Below are 23,099 nucleotides of genomic sequence, written 5' to 3'. Positions count from 1 at the left end.
TGTTGCCATAGGAATTATCTTTAGCAATAAATGCCCACATCAAAATTTAAACATTGTTCAAAGTACGATCATCTGTACTAAGTTATGCCACAAATTATGTAAACAGAGTCAGGTACATTTCCCTGTAGGAGTCACTTCCTTCCTGGAACTGAAGCCTTCCCAGGTGTTACTTGTTCTTCTTGATGTTTGTTTTTTCCAGGGTACCAATTAAGAAACTGCTATTTCAGAGCAACAAAAATAAAAGCTTTTATTTGTTCATTTGAATATAAAACAGGCGTTATCACAGATGTACAAAGCGTACTGGTGGTTCAACATACAAGAAGGTTGCTGTCCTTTGCACATAAAAATTTTGTTTGAAACTGTGATTGGTTGAGTGTACGACTTTTCTCAAACCAGTCACCACACTCTGAAATAACGCTGCTAACATTCAACTGATAAAAGGGACCGTTTCCCTCGGGTAAAGTGTCAAGCAGGATTAAATATATATAATAAACAAGCACCATGAGGAATCTGCTCCTGTTGGATTAGGTCTGTGTTTCAATGTTCATTGTGTACCCTCTGTTTGTGCAAGTTGATTTACACGGTTTTGTCTGACTTCAAAAGCACAAGGTCACAAGACAAACAGTTTTTACATTCTCATGAATGATTTATCTACAGGACAGTCTAATACAGAACGACCCTTCGTTATTGCTGAAACTGGTGGTACTTCAGTGTCTCCTTTTCCTTGCACAACTACGCTTGGATCCCAGCCCACCAACTCTGTGGGACCTGAACTCTAACATCAGAGATGACAGGATGCAGAGAAGACCTGCTGGGAACGGTCTCACACCTGCACTGCGGCATCCACCTGCCTTGAATGTCAAGTTGGTACGGGGAGAGTTAAAGTTATGCTTGAAGTGTCCTCTGGGTTTGCTTTGCTCCTGGCCATCAGCGGGACCACACAAGCTCTCCTCCACACTGCGAACAGGTCTTATCCACAGTGCCTTCTCTGAAACTGTAAACCTTCCCCTTAAACCAAGTGGGGGTGTGTAGGAAAATGTCCCCTTCTCCCTGCGTGTAACTGTGGTGCTCTCTGTTCTTAGGAAGCCAAAGACTGTAGGAATGTGTATGTGAAGCGTGTAGAGAAATATGCACAGCAGTGAAGTCACACAATATTTCAAAAATCAAATGCTTTGTGGAGATGGGAGGCTGCACGTCTATGCAGACCACTCTAAAAACATGTGCCGTTTAAAATCTCCTTAAAACCATCAGCCTTGGATCTCAGAAGTCAAACAAAACTCTCTTAGCAAAGGGCTTACTGCTGGCTGGTAACAAAGGCAGACAAAGATATTGCCTACAATGTAATAATAATCATTAAAAAAAGCACACTCTTAAGCTTTGCCCAGCAACAATCTTAGTCATGCATATCTAGTACCGACACTCATTGCAGGATCATATTGGGGTAGTAACAAAATAATTCCCTCCTGGGTTGCTGGCACCTCCTTCCTGGCAGACAGACAGGCCGACTCAACGGGCAACATGCGCTTGCGCTCGGCAAGCCGCATGGGGTGTGAGGCGGCTGTTGCGGAACCCAGGAAATCGGCCTTGGGCTCAAGCCACTCAGCCCCAGCTCTGCTGGAATCCTGGAGGCGGAGGGGCAGGGCTGGCTTACTGCCAAACTAGGAAAACCCCAAAGACCGGGAGTTGACACACTGCTGGCTGGGCCTGAGGACAAGGGGTCCCCACTTACAGGAGCCTCTCCCTTGGAACCACGCTGCACCTGCTGTCCACTCTACACTGGGGCGGCCTGAGGGGGGACCAGTATAACCAGTGCAGTCGGCCGTAGAGCTTCATTCCTTCTCACACCAAGGACCCTGGAGAGATGAGTCTAACAAAAATGCCCAAAGACATTGTGCAACAAATTCTTGCAGCTAACTAAACATTGCGAGGTTTTTTTTTTTTCTTTCTCCAACCTAAACAACCCCTCAGTGTCGTCAGCACATGCTGGCATAAACGCATTCACTGTTATCCCCACCAAAAGAAGAAAAAAATAGTGCACATTTTGCCTTAAATTCCTTCACCATCTTTGAGATGGTGCTAACTTCACTTGCTGGCCTCTGGTTCTAGAAGAAACACGTTGAGACGGGGCTCCCTGGCAAGCCGGGGTTGCTCGCAACAGCAAAGTGTATGTGAGTACAGTGGAGGGCGTACCATGCAAGTGACAAGCTCTGCATTGAAACTTTTAAAATCTCCTTTTTCATTAGTGAATTTATATTTCATATATATATATTTGTTGTGATACTATCCACGCAAGATAATACAACACTTTTTTTTTATATTAGCAAACATTACAAGACTTTAATATTCTTGAATGTTTTTTTCTCTTTTATACTTCTAAAGAGATCAAAATAAATTAAACATTTTGTACATAATTACATATCAAGGAAGTTAACTTATTTTTATCTTTTTAGTTTAGTACAAAGATATCTGCAAGATAATTGCCGAAATACACCTTATTTATAATTTCTTCTCATTCTAGGCTAACTTCACAGGCCGTATGGTAGCCTTTGCTTCTTCACGTTTTTGACAAAGGAAGCTGCTACAACCTAATTGGAAGGTGCTATTTGGAAGGTTTTCTCGTACCTCGGTAAACTTCCCTAAAAGGATTTAGCAATGGCTTAAATTAGTAACAGACCATGTCATTAAAATTTCATGACACATTAAAACAGAGAAAACAATTTTTTGTCACACTACATAAACTGTTTAAAAGAACCCATCAGGAGGGCAGAATATTTTTTTTAATTGCTATTTCGGCTGAACAAAATACCACATTTACGAAGAAAGCACTTATTATCCAATAATTAAAACAAAAAAAAAAAAGAAAGTAAGTTTTTGAAATGAGCTTTTCCAACAAACTGAAGGCAGTAATCCGAAGTCCTTCTGAGCGAAATTCAGTGGTAAATTCACATTTCATCTCCATGCCAATCGTGACTGCTGCGAGAAGTCCTCTTCCCCCTCCCGCCACACCGTGCCAGGCTCTGTGCTGGCCCACGGGGTGGCCCTCGCGGGGCCTGCGTGTTTTCAGTGGACACCGAGAACAAGGTTCGTGTCTCCAGGGAAGTTCGTGGAAGTCAGGGAGACGGGGCTACATGTTGTAGGCCACGTAGATGGGATCCAGCTGGTCGGCCAGGAAGCCATCACGTAGGTGCATCCGCTGCTTCTCTCCACGCGAATTGATGGGGATGACCCCGATGTCCACCACCACCACCACGCCCACGATCAGGTAGTGCTCCTCCAGGACCACGTTGGTCACCAGGGGAACTAGGTCCAATGCTTCTTGCTCCGATCCATCCAGCTCAACCACCACCACCAACAAATTTGTCCAGGTGAACACGGCACTGAAAGACACAAAGGAAAACGATGTAACACGGCCTGGCATGGCGCCTACAGACGGGCCATACCCTCTCCGCAGTCCATCAGAGTGCTTGCCGTGGTCACCTCTGAGGCTGTTAGGTGCCTTCCCTGGTTACAGAGCGCCATGCCTTGGGGTTTCTGTACTGTGAAGGGAGCCACTCTATCTCCTGAGAGTGGTCCAGATGTGGCTTCTTGCCTGAAGCAGGAGGACTGACCCCCGCATACCAGGGCTTCTGCCCTCAGTGTGCCCAGCACCTGTGACTTGCCTGCTCTGTAGCCAGGGTGTGTGTGCTGGCTGAAGGCCTAGCTGGCCCAATGGCAGCCTATGTTTCCCTGGCCCTGGGCTTAGCCCGGAAGCTGGGCAGTGTGTGCCGAGGGGTGCTGGCATCCTTTGGTGTTGGTGAAGGAGAGACCTGTGGACAGAAGCCCCCCAGGCCACAATGAGCTGGCATGGAAGGTCTTTGGGGTGGCTGGGACTGGCAATGGGCAGCCCCCCGGGTGGCTGCAGTCTTCCAGCATGCAGGGCGGGTGGAATCGGGCTCTTCTAGCATGGGAAGGGGGCCAAGGGCTTTTAGCCTGTGCAGCTGGGAAAAGCTTACAGCTGTAAACTCGGTGATGGTGGCTTGTCCAACTGGTTGGGTCAGGGTCATGGTTTGGGAAGCGGAGGAGGCCAGAAGGCAGCTGGGTGAACGAGCTGCCAGGAGGCTGGGATCAGGCGCAAGGGGCATCCTGGTGCAGGAGGCCCCCGGGAAGGTCCAGCATGCTTGGGGTAGGGGAAGCTCCAGGCCTGTCGCATGGCTCCTGGGGATGTTACAGTTTTACTGTGTGTAAGCCTGAGTGGAGCATCTGCAAGGGCACAGATCATAAACACATAATTTTCGGACATTTGAAATGTGCAGATTAGCCCTGGAGTAGTTGGATCAGGTCGATTTTTCCATATTTATTGGAGTAGGTCAAGCGCATTCTGACTTCACTGTTATTCCCTTGGTTTGCCAGGAAGCTCTGGGCCGGCTGCCGGTGACTTCCTGAGTTTTCTGGGGTCTTGTGGGCTGCAGGTGTTGTTTTACTGCTCAAGACAAACTGATGAGGAATGAGGTGATTGGTGTGAATGTGGCCCACCTGTGGCTTGTGGTTTCTCAGTGGGAAGTCACCAGGAGGGTATGTGGGGAGGTAGCAGAATGGGAGAGGCTGAGGGAGAGCCAAAGGGAGCAGTTTATGCATTGGAAGTTTCCAGGGAACTAAAGGACATTGGAGTAAGACACACGCACTAACTCTGGCAGCTGGTGTATCTCCAGGTCAGGGGTCAACCAGGTGACCACTGCACTGCTCAGAAACTCACAGGGGAATGCCCGGGAACCTCTCACAGCACACCTGCAAGCTAGGCAGAAGACCCTGGAGGGAGTGGCCAAAGCCAAGTATAATTTATTCCTGAGACGCAGAAGGCTCTATGGAATGTTTAGGGCTATTTTTAAAAGGGAGATGAGGTTGATCCTTGAGTATCTGCGCATGAATTCCATGGAGCTCAAGGAGAGAAGACACTGGCAACTTGAAATGCCTTGACGGAGATTCAGTGCGGGCATGGCTCATCTGAGCCATGCAGCAATCGTTGGTATCTGAGCTCTAGCTGGCCTACCACACCAAGGGCCCAACATCACATTGCCTAAAATAAACAGCAACCTGCCACTGCAGAGCAGCTTGCTAACGAAAGGACGCGCTGAGAGCCAGTCCGTTCAACCAGGAAGAAGCCCACTGAGATTCTAGAATATGTTTCCACTGAGGTTTCTGACCTAAATTCCAGACAGGTTTTCCTGGACGCTGGGTCCACAGTAGGCATGGTGTTTGCTGTTGAATGAATGAATGCATCTCAAACTAATGGTTTTGAGTCACTTTTGGCATTTATTCTAAAAGCAACAGAAAGGCATGGGTGTGTCTGAGTGAAATATCAAGGACACTGGGGACTGTGTGGCCATGAAAATCTGTCCTTTCTCCGGAAACACCATTCCCGCAGTTGGCACCAAGCAGAAGACTCAAGTGGCCCAGAAAGGAAGGCCCAGCGACTTCAAGGGAGGGTGACAGCTGGCCATCCTCCCCACGACCCTCCTAGAGGGCACTCTGCCATTCTCTACTTTGGTCCCATTCAAGTAGCTCTGAAGGCTGGCCACTGCTCTTCCTCCCATTGGACACTTCCCCACTCAACACACAGCCATGTACAGTTCCCTGGAGGCTGACAGTCACAGCAATATGTTCTGTGTCTATGGAATAGGGAGTTTGCTTTTTCCGCTTACACTTTCAGAAATTAAAAAGCAAACAAACAGCTGGCCTCCCTGGAAAATGTCACCAGTAGGTCTTATGGCAATAAAAGTCCATCATTTTCAAGAGTGAGTGTTCTGTTGCTACTAATCCTAAAAATATCAGGTTCGCCCTGTCACACTCTGGCACATGCTACTGCCTCTCTCATCAAAGTTCTCTCCTCCGCCATGTGCCACCGTGCTCCTTTCAACAGCTGAGAAATTTTGCTGCTAACTCGCATCCAGAACCCAGGACGTCACAACTTACCATTCTGTGACGCTTTTATGGGCTCTGATTACTGAGGTCTCGATGTCTATTGGGTGATACCTCATGCCCCGCAGCTCCATGGCTTCATCCAGTGCCCCCACCACATAGAGGGCATCGTGACGCTCTGGGAACAAAAACACGGGTAAATTGCACAGCAGTGACTGACTGATTTACTTACTTGAAAGGCAGAGAAAGAGAGAAAATATTAGTTTCAGATTTTCCAATGTCTGCAACAGCCGGGGGCGAGGGGTTCCATCTGGGTCAGCCATGTAGGTGGCAGGAGCTCGAGCACTTGGGCCATCACGTGCTGCTCCCTAGGTGAATTCCCAGGGTGCTGGGTTGGCAGAGTAGTGGGAGTCAAACCATGGCAATACTGGCATTGCTAGTGGCAGCCAAGCCCTCAGCATGCGACAACACTGGCCTCTTCTTTCTTTTTCAAAAGTGATTAAAGTGAGTCCTGAAAGTTGCAAAGAAGGGACAACGGGCCTGGGGGTGGCTGCTTGTCACCCATGGGGGTGTCTTCGGGGGGGGGGGGTGTCTTCAGGGGGAGGGCTGCCACAGGCAGAGGTGTTCCTGAGAAATGCCATTGCCCCAGGCTTGTGGAAAGACCTTCCCTCGACCATCTGCCCTGCCCCACCCTGCCCTATCTTATCCTACCTCTGTATCTTTCCTTCAGGAGAAGCAGGCCTTTTCTCAGACAGGCTGCTGCTCACTTCCAGAACATGGGTACAAGTTTATCAGCTGCAGCTAAGGGAATCAGCTCCTGGTTGCAACAACCAGTTGAGTCCTGGGGACCAACACACACTTGCCAAGCACTCAAGGGTTCTGTCTACTCAGCGTCACCCACGACTCCGGGCAGGGAAAGTGAACCCCGGTTCTCCTCAGCCTCATCACACAAGGCTCACGCTGAGCCATTAATCCCATGAATAAATGAGAGAAGACGCAGTTTCTGGTGGTACTCATGAATGAAAATGTCCTTTGCTCATGGAGCCATGAAATGAATATGCCTGTATCTTTCATGCTAATCTTAGATTACAATATTATGTAGCCATTCCTATTCTTTCCTTAATTTTTATAGGGTAATAAGTTTATCTGGGCAATTCTGAAAACAATGACTGGCACAGTAAATGATGCGTCTTTCCTAACCTAACAGCAGAGAGGAGCTGGACACACTTACTTACCAGCTTGCACTCCTGACAGATCCTCGCCTCCTCTACAGAGGACTGGCGAGGTGAGCAACTGTGCCAACACCCTGCTTTTTCTGGGTCTGCCCTGGGAGTACAACCTGCACCAGCTTTCCATCTGGCAAGTTCACTCTTCACAGGAGTCCAGAGAGCAAGCTCAGGTACGCTAGTCTATAACTTCTGCAAAATAACTGCTGGGCCTGAATATTTCAACACTTTTGCCTTTGGCTGAACCTCTGCCAGGTCAGGTGTGTACAGGTGTGGCAGACTGGAAGGCTGGCCAGGTTCATGGACATCTAGAAACTCATCTCCCTGGAGGTTTCAGTAGGGCAGAATCTTGCCCAGAGTTTCAACCCCTAACCTTGGGAGATACTCAAGTCTTGCCTCTAATTCTAGCAGAGCTGAGGAAGTGAGAAGGGATCTGGAACGAATTAGGAGTCACAAAGACAAGCAGGCATCCACAAGCTGGCTCCGTGATCACTTCTGACCTCACTGTCGTCTGAGGGGTGTATGGGCAGCAAACGACTGTGGGCTCACTTAGCTGCTCATCATGGGACCAGTCCCAAGGCTCCGGAGTTTAGAGTCTGCCGTCAGCATCCTTGAGCCTTGGGGCGTTCCCCTTTCCCAAACCTGAGCAGAATCAGTCCCCAATTGAGTACCTGACCTCCCCCCGCCCACCGCAGCTGTCAGTCCAGTTTCCATCATAGATGGGCCTTGGTGGGGATGGGCAGGAGCTGGTGCCTTTTAGCCGGACCAGCACAGGTGGAGCGTGGCAGCCCAGGCTCCTCCCTGCTTTGTGTCTCCTCTTGTAACTCAGGTGCACAGGGGCAGCCTGGATGTGGCAGGTGCATACACACACACACACACACACACACATATACACATACATGTTTTGGCTTTGCTCTGGCTATCTCAGACCCCAGGCATTTTTTGCGTCTCTCTGCTTGCTCTTGGTGGAAGGCTTTTGGCCAGAACTCACCTCCATTGGCATCTGTGAGCTCAGTTCTCCGCAGGAATCCCAGGTAGCCTGTTCGTGCCCAGATGGTCTGTGTGTCTCCAAAACTTAATCTTGAGTTGAAGTGATCTGACTGGAGGGACTCGTCCCCATAAATAGTAAAATATCCACTGGCATTGTGGGCGCTGTGAACCCAGATCTGTGAGGGGGCAAAACGCCACCATGAGCAGGTCACCCTGAGACTATCCTCAAGGGGGCAAGGCGAATGCCGCCTTTCCATCATCTATACTTGGTGATGTTACAAGTCTCCTTGGACTGAACAAACAAGATGATGTTAATCTTACTCAGGTCTCTGGGGTCACAAAGTTTACCAGAATAAAGGCTCTATGCCAAATTTACAGCCAAGCAACCAACTAAGCTATCCATCTGCTGGAAACTTTAATAAGGCAGATTAATTGAAGGTTTTTAATTAGAGGTTTAAAAAAACCAAACACATTAATGAACCCCTGGTTGTACTAGTTGAAGAGTAACTGGGAAAACATGACAAAAAGAGTTAAGATTTCTTTTCTCTGCTTTCACCTAGTTGGAATATTTCTGGAAGCACACTGGAATGAAACAACCCAAAGCAAAAGACATGGGGGAAAGGTGTGTGACATCCAGAAATGGGAAACAAACATGGCTGGCTGTCATTCAGGGTCATGGTGAAGTAGAGCCTGAGTGATAGAAGCCATGGCCAGGCAGATTATACAGACGACGGAGACCACAAGTGGGGATAGGTAAGCCAATATGATCCCAAAGATGCTCGTGGAGCTTTGTGCTGAAGAATTCACAGGAAAGATACACTGGGGTGGGCTAGTCTCACTACTTTGTATTTATAGTGAAAAAATGATCATGTTCTTCATGTTAGAAATTCTGTCTCGTCTACCTCTGAATGTCCAGCCCTCCAGCACAGCCTGGCACAGCAGGCACTTAATAACGACATGCTGAAAAATGAAAGAGTGACACGAAGAAAGAAGGTGTTATCAGAAAATGTGGTTCAGAAATGGTTTCTGTTTCCCAATGCAAATTTTGCTTGTTGAGACACAGCAGTGCTTTTCAACTTCCAGAAAAGAAAATCAGGAGATCCTGACATTTCTGAGAACAAGGATGTCACGCTCAGTGAAGTAAGTATAGAGAGAGACAAATAGTGCGTGATCTTGTTTATATGTGTAATTCAACAAGCTCTCCCCTAGAAGTGGAGAATACAATGGTAGCTCCTAGAGGATGGCGAACAGGAACAGAGATGAGAAAATATTACTCAAAGGGTACAAACTGGGGCTAGCGTAGTGGCATAGCACCTTAAGCTGCTACCTGCCCCACCACTGGCATTCCATATGGACAATGGTTTGAGTTCAGGCTGCTGTGCTTTCGACCCACCTCCCACAGCGGAAGATGGCCCTTCTCGGGTCCCTGCTACCCACGTGGGAGACCAGGACAAAGCTCCTTAACCCCAGATCCAGCCATTGTGGCAACATGGGGAACGAAGCGGTGAATGGAAGATCTTTCTCTGTCTTTCCCTATCTCTTTATAACTCTGATTTTAGAATAAATAAAACTCTGCCTTCGGTGGGGCAGTGCAAGATGATGTTTTTCTCCAGCCACATCCAACCAGCATGGAATAAAAAGGCAGGAGTTACAGCCCAGCCAGAGCAGGGCTGCATTATCATACACGTAATGAAGCAACGTCTAAGGTAGCACTGACTGCCTTATGATCTGAGATAATTCTGGAACTGTCAGTTTTCTATTCTGCTTGTTACCATTTATCGATGCTGCTACAATTCTAAGTTGCGGTACTACTCTCTTAGTAGGTCTCCCTATCATATTTTCTGATGTAGAATTTCCCAGCAATTAAGGCAACCATGAAGGACACAAATGCAGGAGCTTAGAAGTAAGGAGACAAGATCGTGTAACCTTGGTTTTCTACCTTCTCTGGATTCCCTGAAGAGAATCTATCATGTTTCCTGCCATGGAATCATGTAAACAGTCAAGCTTATCTTGATTTATTCCCCAGACAATTGTGACTTATCCAGTTTAAACTGAGGGCTGTCCTAAGAATAAATGTCTGTGGAGAAATTTATGGATGTCAAGTAGAATAGAAGATGCGTCCCAAGAGAGTCTGTTCAGTCTTGGGGCTCATGCCTCATGGGGGCTGCTATTAACTCACCTCTCCTAGGTGGGAGTCCCCAAGTGGTCCTTTTGTTTCTGGATTGGCAATTATGATCCGAACCCCTGGAAGTATCTATTTGCGAGAAGAGAAAACCTATTTTAATGGGGGGACAGACAGGAATCACTCACAAAACAACCTTGTTGTTATGTCAAGCTCTTATTTTGCTTAAAAAAAGTCATGTAGAAAGAAGTATGACATTCAAGCAAAATTACATTCCAGATTTGCACATCATTCTAAAATTACAGCATACCAATTTCATCATAATTATTACCGCAACAAAACATCCCGTGTTAAAGTGACCTTAAATTAACAATTCTGATTGTCAAACATACTTCAATAACACTAGGAAAAAATCTAGAAATCACTAAAAGTAGTTCTGAACAACAACAAAAAAATGATAAATGAGATAGCACTTAACACAGTCTGATCCGTGCAAATGAGGACCTACCAGTCATTTCAGTGGATTCTTAGCTACTTTAAATATAACATACCTCACAACACAGCCCCGGACACAAACGAGGGTGGTCCCTATAGTAACTGCACTAAGGAAGTTCCAGCATAAAGTTTTCAGGAATGAGGGAGGCCTCGATGATAACCCACAGTGACTCTGGCAACCTGACTCTGTAGGAAGCTGCCATGTGACAAGTGCCAGCATGGCCACCAGCCTTCTGGGAATGGCTCTATGGAAGCCTCATGCTTTCCCCAAGGGAATTTTGTCCCAGATTACGGAGAACTTTTTGCTGCAGGTAAACATCTTTTATTATCATGCCTGTCAATCTTGGGCATCTCCTTCTTAATGGAATTGTTCCCAAGCCCACTGGAATCACAGATGGAAAGGAGCCAGCAGTCCATTGTCAAAGTCTTGAACGCAGCCAGCCTTGGGGCAGCTGATGTCATGCTACCCCTCCACAGCTGGCTGAGATAAAGCGCATCTTATGGTGAGATCACCACATCTCTTGGAACACTGCTGCTGTGCCTCAAGTTGGAAGTGAGATCTGACAAGTGTGGTTTCCGCAGCTGCCAGACAGCATCAGACAGGGTGGGGAGTGCCTTCCTGCTGTGAGAGCTGATGTTAGGAAGGCCTCTAACTTGGGTTCCGTTAGGCACAGATAACGAAAGACGCTTTCAGAGTTAAGTCAAGTGGAGGAGGCATTGGACACTTGAGACCGAAGTGCAAACAGCAAAGTTGTTTATTTGGGCTTACATATGTCTCTTGTCCTCCAGTTCTATTTTTTTTTTTTAAGTAACCACTATAGTAGAAAAGACTAGTTGTCCACTGATAACCATTCACTGTCTACTTCCATAGCAATTAAAGACATGTGAGAGATAAAAACATAAAATTGTTTAAAACATAATTATTTTAAGTTTCTGTACTCATGGACAAACTTAGTTCTGATATATTATTTCCAAAAATGTTTCTTTTGGAAAAAAAATTCTACAAAATATACTTCTCAAACTTTCAAACGGCCAAACATTCAGACTCCTACAGAAATGTGTGTGTTTCCACTTGGAGTACTTACCTTTCCTGATTCCATCAAGGGTAAACTGTGAGGAGACCCTCTCTCTACTAAACGGACTCTGCAAATAAACAGAAACACGAGTGACTGTGATTTCCTCAGTATTTCTGCCCAGCAGACTTAGCACATGGGTACCCACGTGAGAAAACTCTGAGAACGCTGAGCATCACACAGCAGCAAAGGTCAAAGTCACAGGGAGGGGGAACTGACGGCACGCCAAACAGCGTGGTAGGCCAGAAAAGCTGGGAGAGCCCAGCAACCAAGGCCACAGGGAAGGCCGAGGAAGCTGCACTGGCCAAGTTTGCAAATTAACTGGAAAAAACGATTCTGACTTTGAAGCAATCACGGTTCAACTTAGCGTTAGCCAAAAAGGAAACAAGGGCTAAATGGCATCCTTCAAAGAACTGCCCGTTGTCTGCAATGGACACACATGGTCCTGATGTGGTGCTGTTTATACAAGGGACTAACACACGCTTGGGAAGGCAGGGCCCAAGTGTGTACCATCCTAATGGGATGTGCCTGAGCAAGCCAGTTCAGACAGCATACCATCTTCACAGAAGTGTTTTCAGTCCAAAGGAATAAGTTAATGAAAATTTCATCATATTTAAAAACATCTATTTTATTTATTTAAAAGGCAGACTTAGAACAGGGAGAGAAGAGAGATTTTCTATTCACTGGTTCATCATGATAGTTCAATTTGCTGATCCTCCATATGGGCGCTGCTGTGTGTCCCAGCTGCTCCACTTCTCAACCTGCTTTCTGCCTGTGGCCTGGGAAGGCAGTGGAGGATGGCCCAAAGCCTTGGTGCCCTGCACCCGTGTGGGAGACCCAGCTCAACTCTGGTCATTTCAGCCATCTGGGGAGTTAACCAGTTGATGGAAAAATCTCTGCCTCTCCATCTCTCTCTGTAAATCTGCCTTTCAGATAAAAATAAGTAACTCTTTTTAGAAAAAATAATAAATCTGGAAAAATTTAAAAATTGCCTTTTAGATGAATGAGTAACATCACAGTCCTCTAATTTCTTGATAGAGATTTAAGATCAGTACTGAAGACCACAAAATATTAAAAACCAGACCCCCCCCCCCAAGGAAAGACGGATAGGTAGGTCAGCCTGATATCAGCTGAACTGCTTTCAGCAGCTCTTCAGATTAAATCACCTGTGCCTGGAAGAGCAGGAGGAGATTGCTCAAGGTGGCTCAAGTGTTTGGGCCCCTTCCACCCACATGGGAGACCGGGAAGAAGCTGTTGGCTTCAGCCTGGCACATTCTCAGGCATTGCAGCCACCTCAAGAATGAACCAGCACATTTAGATTTGTTTATTTTTATTGGAAAGGCAGATTATACAGAGAAAAGGACAGACAGAAAGATCTTCCATGCAGTGGTTCATTCCCTAAATGGCTGCAACTGTCAGAGCTGAGCCAGTCAGAAGCCAGGAGCCAGTAGTTTCTTCTGATTCTTCTACATGGGTGCAGGGGCCCAAGGAATTGAGCCATCTTCTGCTGCTTTCCCAGGCACATTAGCAGGGAGCCAGACTGGAAGCAGAGTAGTTGGGTCTTGAACTCAGGTTTAGATATGGGATGCTGGCATCCCAAGTGGGGCCTCTTCACCTACTATGGTACAATGCTGACCTTACGGTTATTTAAACAAAATAAAGCCAAAAAAAAAAAAAAAGCTCAATGCTTAAAGGCTCACTTTAAAGCTATCAAAGAAGGAGCTGGCACCGTGGTTTAGTAGGTTTGTCAGAATGACAAAATACACTGAAGGCACCAATACTAACAAAAGGAGGGTTCTCCTAGAAGTCAAAATTATAGTGAGACAAAGTCCAAGATGGTGAGCCCAGAAGTCTAACAGCGAGCAGGGTTCCATCACCAAGGTGTATGGGCAGGTGCGTTTGCTGCAGCCAAGTGCCTGGCATGTCTGTCCAGCCTGCAGAGGCCCTCAGCTGGAGTCCTAGCTGCCTTTCTGATCCAGTTTCTTGTTAATGTACCTGCTGGCAGGCACAGATGCTCATGCTCCTGCCACCCAAGCGGGAGCACTGCTGGAGTTCCTGGCCTGGTCGTGGTTGTGTGGGCATCTACGGAGTGAACCAGTAGATAGGAGCTCTTTTTCTTTCAAATACATTAAATACTAACAAAAGGAAACAGTTCTAGAAACAGGGCTCAATCACCCTATAAATCAGGTGGAAAATAATGTTTTCACCTAATTTTGTACATAACACTATATAAATGTAGCAAATCGCAAAATGAAGCATTTTTTTCCCATGTAAAATGACAAACTTTTTTGCATGTGCAACCTCTCTTTGCAGACACTTCTACCACTATCACATTCCTTTGCAGTAACCTCACAAAACACAGGCACATGCAGATCTTATATCACAACTAGTGAGCCAAAATGGAGATATTATTAACTCATCAAGATGCCTTCCATTTCCCTGTAGTATTCCCTTTCTAACCAAGGCCCCCTATGACATTCAGGCATCCATTTTCTTCCACTCTCTGGGGCTGTGAGAATCTCTGAGAACGTTCTGTATGTTCTGTTTTTGGCCATCTAGGATGCCTTTCAATTTGGATTTAATGTTCCTCTTCACAGTTAGTTGTGGGCTGTGGGTTTTCTGGAAGAAGCCATCAGAGGTAAGCGCCCTTCACGTGACACGCGTCAAAGGTTGCCGCTCACAGCCGAATCCACGGACCAGGTCCTGAGCCTAACCTGACCTCACAGCTCCCATCAGTCACCGAAATCAGAGACCAGGAGGACTCTGGTTGAGCCTGCAATCCGATACAGAGCACTGAGGCTGCCTGTGTGTACTTAGTGGTACAGGAACTGGAGAGCTGTGTGACAGAATCAGAAGTTGGATAATACTGTTGAGCAAAGGACAGCAAGCTCCACGGAGGGTTCAGCTGCCCGTCTTCTGACATCACAGACCGTGGTGAGGCCATGAAGAGTAGCTGCAGAACTCTCATGCCCTCCATGTGCATGCACACACACCTGTGTACATGTCTGTACCACCACGCACCCAACACACAATGTAAGGCCTGGCACAGACACACAAGTCCAGACAGACAGCACTAACAATACTGTCTCATTTGCACCAAGCCACACACATTCATATATATATATACACTTGGGAAACCTCACTCATATCACATTCACAATGTGCACATATACTTGCATACTTAAAACATATATTCCCACACATGGAAAAGCTCTCACACGCATACTGAGTGCACCCAAAACACATGTGCAACATGTTCACACAACATATACTTCACTTCTGCACACAAGTATGCATGTATCCACATTTTCAATACATAAGCAACATGCTCACACACACAAATGCATGTGCACACCTGCATACAAGTAGTACATTTAACACACATTTCATGTGTACACTCATAACACACGCAACCCACTTAAATATGCATGCAGACATAACACACACAGCACAGACACATGGGCAGCATAGAGACATGCACAGATAGACACAGTAAGGCAACATATACAAGACAGCTGCACAAATTCACATGTGCATATGCAGCACACACACACACACACACACACACACACACACAATCAGGAACTGACTTGGTGGAGGCATCCTTGCCAGCCTTGTCTTCATTTCCATTCTGTCCCATCCATTCTGTTGCTAACTAAATCAGAAGTCTATTGACAGAGGATTTGTTCTATGCTCACTTCTCACAGGATCTTGACACTTGGCCAATCATTGGCCAGATATTTAGGATTTGTGTTTTCTTTTCTCCTTTTTAAAGATTTACTTATCTTATTGTAAGTCAGGCAAACAGAGAGAGAGATCTATTTGTTGATTCACTCCCCAAATGACTGCAATGGTCATAGCTGGGCTGCTATGAAGCCGGGGAGCTATGAGTTTCTTCTGGGTCTCCTCTGTGGGTACAGGGGTTCAGTGCTTAGATCACCCTTCACAGCTTTCCCAGACCATGAGCAGGGAGCTGAATGGAAAGTGGAGCAGGTAGGAGTTGAATCAGCACCCATATGGGATACTGGTCCTGCAGGCCGGGGATTAGCCCACTATGCCATCATGTCAACCCCATTTTAAAAAAATTGAATTACATCTTTAATCCCATCTTCAGGCTATAAGCACTGAAGAAGTCAAATAGTTTACATTTTAAGCTTTTTTACACTAACATTGTGTTTGTAAGATGTGATAAACTGCTGAAACTATTTTTTCAAATGCAAAAAGTGGGTTGGTGTTGTGGCACAGTGGGTCCAATTGCTACTTGTGATGATGCCAGCATCCCACACATTAGGGTCCTGGGTGCCCAACTGCCATTTAATTTTGTCGCTAATGTGCCTGGGAAAAGCAGTGAGTGACTGCCCAACTCGGTGTCAGCACTGTCCAGCCCAGGGCTTTGTGGCCATTTCAGGGGAAGGTGCAGGAGACCGGTAGAGTGAACATTTCTCTGTCTCTTCCTTCCTGTCTCTGTCATTGTTTCACATAAATATGTCTTTTAAAAAACATGGTTTTCTTTCCTAGGCAGTTGGAAAAATTCAAATGCATAAGAAAAGATCAAATTGGATATGACTGACAGACTAGGAATGCAAAATAAACCTAACGCATAATTTAAAACCAAATAGGTATTTCCAAATAGTCTCAGGATCATTTCACCATTTCTCCCCTGTGCATGCAGAAACACAATCTATTCTGGGGAACGGGGAGATCATGCATTCTCGTGATGTGACACAGAAATATTCTGCCACATGCGCAGATCACCAGATCTCACACAAAGTGGTTTTGGGGAATGGAACGGGCAGACACCAAGCACAGTGACATGGCTCCTGAGCCCAGCTGCTCTGTGCTCCTGCTGCACCGCTTCTCTCCTGCCATGAGTCTCTCCTGCAAGCTCATGCCTTCTCCTCTCCAGGGTAAAATGCACACACAAACTGGTAACTTCGCCTTCTCCAGGTTAATTAAGTGATAATTGAGCAGGTGCCTTGGGGCTCCCAGATGGATCAACCATTTAGGCAACAGGAAAAGTAATTAATCCTTACACCAGACCCTGATATATTTCCAGGCAGAAAGCCATAGCCGCATCTTTTTTTTTTTTGGAATCAGGGTCAGGGTTTCAGCAGGGTCTTCCATTTCTCTGCCTTCCGGCTACCGGCCTTGCATCCATAGCTGCCTACCCAGTGTGATGAGGGCACACCTCCTCTTGGACAACCTTTCTGACCAGGTCTGGCATGATTCTTCCTTACGGGAACAGAGTGAAGGATGGAGTGAGCCCAGGAGCCCAGGAGGACAACCGCACTGCCTCGGTGTTGGGGCACCAGGAAGAGGTGGGTATGACAGAGGGAGATGCTATAGAGCAGGTGCTGTACCCTGGCAGGAGCAGTGCACTGCACTCCCAGGGAAGAGCTGCCGGGGCAGAACCTGGACTGAAAGATGAACGCTAACGATCCAGAGGACAGCCTGGCTTCTCACTTTTCTACAGTGGAAGACTTGCAAGGACATTCTGTTGGAATCTGGGAGATCCCACTGTGATCAAATAAGGGCACACTGTCGCGTGAGTGTGGCCTGGGCACGTGCGGCCAGAGGACGCATGGCCAGCAGCAGCTTCCCTGACCCCTCTAATAAGAGTTAACACCATGTTAATACTTACAATCTGTGCTATTATGACAGTTACATCTAATAATGTGTAACTGCATAGCAGTTTCCAGGTCACAAAGCACTTCTAATTGTTAAGAAGTTTTTTTTTTTTTTTCCCCTAAATAATGAGCTGGGAGTATAGTTGGGGAAAAGTGTTACTGTAGATTATCATTTCCAATTAGCATAAAACCATCACTTATAAAGATTATTGACTTGGGAAAGGTCAAAGACATGGCAATTCACACAGAAAGCCCAGATCAGAGTCCAGGTCTCCATTCTTTCCAGCACAGCGATATTGATCCGACTATTAAACTTCCACCTCTATTTTTACACGCTGTACTGGCTGTACTTTCATTTCACTTTTTCTAAATCAGATATTATCTCAACAGGCAGCTTTTTCACTGTGAAGACGGTGAAAGGGTAGGTTGCCTCAGTTCCTGAGACAGTCAATGCTTTTCAGGGAAGGGGGGCATCCCTGAATCCCCACGTGATCACCTTGTCTGATTTCCAAGGACTTACAACACAACGGGATTTGTGGCTCAAAGGTGGGCAGTGTCTACCCTCACCCTCTTTGTGTATTCTTGCCATGCGTCTGGAAGGCCAGGCTCCAGACAGGTCTGCACCAACATTGCTCAGCCTGGTACTCTCAAATGCCTTGCCGCTCACTTGTTGAGTAGGTTTTACTATTATTGATTTATCTTCTCAAACTTTAGAGTAAAACAAACTTTAGAGTAAAACAAGCCCAGAAGCTGTAACTGGAAAATGGCATGGCCCCAGGAAAAGCTATTTCACATCTCCCTACAAGTTTCTGAATTTTCAAAGTGTTCCAGCTGGAACTTTGATATCTTGTTGCTGGCGATCTGGGGACAGACACTCTTGTTGTCCTCTGGCTTCCGGCCTGTCATGACGGCCTCTAATTGCAGTTCTGTATCAGAGCAGCAGTTGTTTTGAACAGTGAGGGCGAACTCAAGAGCCAGAGGGAGCAGACAGGTGGCCCACAAGTGGGATAAAGTTATAGCCATCGGCCCGATTTCTCATTCTTGGCACTGCTAACACTGTGGTCATGTGCTGTCTCCACCAACTAGATGCCAGCAGAACCACTTCCCACACTGATCCAATCAAAAGCCTTCACACACGATCAGATGTCCACCCAGGGCACAGACATCCTGACGAGACCTTCTGCTGGGGGAGTGGTGATTGCCCAGGCTCTCTGGCAGCTGTACAGCGGAGGCTGGCTGGCAGAACCCAGGCTCCTCCTTGGTGGCCTCTGCACTCCACCCCAATACACCTACCCACATGGGAAGCAGCAAGCAGTGGCTCCCATCATTCCCTCCATGTCTCCCACCTACTAACCACATAGTGCCATGTGTCAGTAGATGAGTGAATGCAACAATTCAGAGGAAATAGCAAGCACAGTGCCTGGCACACCAATGACTCTTAATGACACTAATGTCAGGGTATACACATCATGTAAGCAACAATCAAAAGGCAGTGTGTAACCACCAAAAAGAAAATGACCTGGTTAAAATAGGGAAGGTCTGCAGTAAAAACTTCTTCCCTTCTGGGTATCTCATTAGATGCTCCTTGCTGGGCCAGGAGTCCCCCTATAGGCATTCTCAGCTGGCTTGACCATACCCCTTTCTGTCCAGAAACACACTCACAACCACTTACCACTGGACAGAACTGGCAACTTGACTGCTATTTAAAAATTCCACAGAAAACAAGTTCACATAAAATTTCAATTCATGTAAAGAAACACGGGAAGAATGTTATTTTACAGATGTATTTATTTGAAACAGTTACACACAGAGAGGAACAGATCTTCCACCTGCTGGTTCACTTTCTGGATAGCTGCAGTGGCTCAGGCACTTGGGGCATCCTCTGCTGCCTTCCCAGGAGCATCAGCAGGAAGTTAGATCAGAAGTGGAGCAGCTGGGACTGGAAGTGGAGCAGCTGGGACTGGAAGTTCTCCCTGAGAATGTTGCTAAATGGTGTCTGACTACTGCTTTCAGGTTAGATGGGTGGGGAGAATCTGGCCCAGGGGCCGTCCAAGGTCAGCAAAATCCTCTAGTGCGGTCCTGTCAAATCATTTGTAGGTGGGGCCCAATTTCAATAAAACTACAGCAGGTTCACATAGCAAGGCTGATACTACTGTACGGCCCATGATGGATGTTACAAATATCCAATGCTCCTTGGAAGAAGATTCTATCCCTCAGCCCTGGTTAGAATGCCGGGTAGAGAAATGCAGGTCACATTAGTGCGGCTGCCCAGTGAAGTGTCCATTTGTAAAGCTGGAGCCACCCTGCTAAACCCCACACCACTTTATTCATAAAATAATCCAACTTCAGGGTTGGTATTTGTGGCTCCACAGGTTAAGCTGCTGCTTCTGATGCTGGCATCTCACATGAATGCCAGTTCGCACCCCAGCTGCTCTGCTTCTGATCCAACTCTCTACTAGTGTGCTTGCCAAGGCGGTGGAGGATGGTCCCAGTGCTTGGGGCCTCGGCCACCCATGTGGGAGATGTGAATGGAAATCCAGGCTCCTGGCTTCAGCCCGGCCCAGTCTTGACTCTTGTGGCCATCTGGGGCCAAACAACAGGTGGCAAAATCTCTTTTACCTCTCCCTTTAACACGGACTTTAAAATTAATATATTATCTTCTGAAAAAGATTATTTTAAAATATTTAAAATGTTAAAATTTAAGAAATAGTTTAAAAAGATTATTTAGAATTGGAGCGCATCAACATTAGTACCTTTCTTCTCAAAGTATATTTTAGTTAGGCAGCCAATAAAATAAGAGAAAAATAAAATAAACTGAAATAAAGGAAAGCAGCAACAGCGTACTGTACCTGTCATGCCTCAGTGCTCTCATATCAACATAGACAGTGGTTGGGTCAGGTCCCGAGGTGCCCTGTGAACAGTAACAAGCAAGGTTAACTCCAGTCTGTGTCGAGGGAACCTGTGGTCAGTGCTTCCTACTAGCTGGTAAACATTTCTCTGGTAAGCTCTTAAACTGGAAAAAAAAAAAAAAAGCCTCAAGCACAAAAACCATACCTCTCTCCAAGCTACCAGTCAACTTGTTTGATAATCAAAGTTCCAGAAGGAGTATCTTATTAATACTGGATTTTCAGATAGCTCGACTACCAAATATAAAAAAAAAAAAAAGAAAAGAGACATGCCACGGGTTTTGCTAAGTCCTGCCAAGAAAATGGTTGGCTGTAAAAGCAGGTTGTCATGGGCAGGAAACATCATTTGCTAGAAATTCTGACTACATGGTGTCCAAAGAGGAGAATTTTTAGAACTCAGGATACTGAAGGAAACTTGTGATCTGAGCTGACAGATTAAAACTGGGAGATCTAAGAGGATGATTTGGTTCTTTATAGTTCTACTTGTGTTTTAATTCTCCAGTTTCAAGAAGTTAATTAAGTCCTTGCTACAAGAAGGTTGCATGTTTATATCCTAGTCAACTGAGTAGGACTTTGTGGTATGAGCCAGCTGACTATTACAAGGGTCCAGATATATCATATCAGCACCATAAATCATTTCAAAATATGCTGGGTTGGGCCAGGTGTGGTAGCCTAGCAGCTGAAGTCCTTGCCTTGCATGAGCCGAGATCACATATGGGTGCCGGTTTGTGTCCTGGCAGCCCCGCTTCCCAGCCAGCTCCCTGCTTGTGGCCTGGGAAAGCAGTCCAGCACAGTCCCAAGTCTTGGGACCCTGCACGCGCTTGGGAGACCCAGAAGAGGCTCTGGGCTCCTGATCAGCTCAGTTCTGGCAGTTATAGCCAGTTGGGGAGTGGATCAGCGGACAGAAGATCTTTCTCTCTGTCTCTCCTCCTCTCTGTATATCTGACTCCAATAAATAAATAAATAAATCTATCTTTAAAAAACAAATATGCCGGGTTAACTTCTGATCAGTGATTTCGGCCTATGAAAGTGCAGTATTATTAAGGCAACATTATAAACCAACGTCTTATGCAGACAATTTAGGAAAGCAATGTAATACTCTGGAAAAAGAACTTACATCAAATTTGTCAGAACAAAAAGAGAGCCCTTCAAAACTCATTTGAAGATCTACCCTAAAGTTCTTCAAGAAAGAATCCCAATTTTGCACCAAAGGTGAATTAAATGAAAGGCAAAACAAAAATAAAGAAATATTCATTAAAATCTATACTATTGACTAATTCTGGTCTTTGATCTCTTACTACCAGGCTAAGGGGATAAAAGAGCACATACAAATTAGGTCCTGGGTGCAAGATTAAACGGACATGCAGAGAGGATTCTTTCTCACCTACCTGAGACTATTTACTCTGTGTTACAGGCTAGCACTCACTAGTTTGGTGTTTTAAGTAAGGCAAAATAAAAAACTACTGAAAGTAATTAATATATATATATATATCAGGAAACAGGTGACTAAAATCAGTGGAAAATGATGCAAAATGGAGATGAACCCAAATTGGCAAAGGAATCACTGATCATGTACAATGGAAATGTGGCATATGTCACATGTTGAAACATTTGAAACAATATGGGCAGTGATATCCTGACCCATTAATACCTGCAGTCACTAAGGTCTCAAAGATCCTCAACCTTTGCCCTCAACTTCCAGCCTGTCCCATGGTTGGAAGTGTGTAGGGTGGGAGGTAGGTAGGCAGGTACCACTGTGATGAACAGAAAAGTCCCCTACCTGCTCAGCCAGTGTCCACAGCCTGTGGGGCTACAGCGGCAGGGGAGTGGGAACAAGAAGAAAGGAGAGAACACCAGACCAACAAAGAACAAAAAGGAACAACACATACACAGACACATGAACAGAACAACCCAACAGTCAGAAATGGGATGCAGAAGAGGGAGGGTGAGGGAAGAGAATGCAGAAAGCAGGAAACAAAGTAAAAAGAAGATCAAAACAATGTCAAGTATGGAAACTGCTCAAATTAATCACTGTACCATTAAAGGCTAAAACAAATTCTTAAAGGATGTCAACATATCCACAGGGCAACAGAAAAGAGTAATTGATGACTAACCATGGACACATAGATCTAATTTTTTTAATATAGAAGGTAGATGCTTTTATCAGACAGTTCAATTTTATTGGCTATAGATGTTGACTGTTCTTTTGTTGAATAAGTATCAAGTATCTGGTTATAAAGATGAAGGCCAACCTGAAAATTTTTACATCTGAAATCAGCATCTCTAGCTCTACTGATCAAAACTATTAGGTAAAGGGAAGGAGGCAGATTGAAGTTAAAGCAGGAAGGAGCCAAACATTGGGCTCTTAGAAAGTATAGCTTAGTAGCCTGACAAGGGTAGTATCCTGGGTTAGCCATCATTGTCACTGTTTTCCACACAGAAATGGTCAACTTCCATTTTCATTATGTTCATGATTTTGTTATCTGCTTGCTATCTTTATGACTCCAGCATGGTGGAGAAAATTCAGAAGGGAAAATTCTTGGATGCAGCACATTTTCCTTTGGACCTTTCAGGTGTATGCCAAACATTCCAGAAATGGGCAAAAAGTAGACAATTCTTCATAAGCACTCGGATTGATGTTTTTTTTCTACGGACTAGTTCCAACACACACATACACACATATTCCTTACAGTGAAGACTACTAGGCAGACACCCAGAGAGTAGCATTGATTAAAAAATGGAGTTTATACAGCCTGAAATCTGGT

At 45.8% G+C, this 23,099-nt stretch overlaps 1 protein-coding gene across 2 annotated transcripts in view; it reads right to left on the bottom strand.

The window, feature by feature from the left end:
• Positions 1-221: 221 nt before the first annotated feature.
• DIP2C (disco interacting protein 2 homolog C) overlaps positions 222-23,099 on the bottom strand; it is a 408,787-nt gene continuing 385,909 nt past the window's right edge. For both annotated transcript variants that reach the window (XM_058669544.1, XM_058669545.1), the window contains 6 exons: positions 20,278-20,339; positions 11,814-11,871; positions 10,291-10,365; positions 8,113-8,287; positions 5,950-6,073; positions 222-3,377 (listed from right to left, as the gene is read on the bottom strand). In XM_058669544.1, coding sequence (XP_058525527.1) covers positions 3,125-3,377; positions 5,950-6,073; positions 8,113-8,287; positions 10,291-10,365; positions 11,814-11,871; positions 20,278-20,339 — 747 coding nt within the window. In that variant the 3' untranslated portion in view covers positions 222-3,124. The remainder of the gene's footprint in view (positions 3,378-5,949; positions 6,074-8,112; positions 8,288-10,290; positions 10,366-11,813; positions 11,872-20,277; positions 20,340-23,099) is intronic.

Source organism: Ochotona princeps, chromosome 10 (genome assembly GCF_030435755.1).
Source record: "Ochotona princeps isolate mOchPri1 chromosome 10, mOchPri1.hap1, whole genome shotgun sequence".
Lineage (NCBI taxonomy): Eukaryota > Metazoa > Chordata > Mammalia > Lagomorpha > Ochotonidae > Ochotona > Ochotona princeps.
The sequence above is the reverse complement of the archived record's forward strand: the minus strand, read 5'-3'. Positions and strand labels throughout refer to the sequence as shown.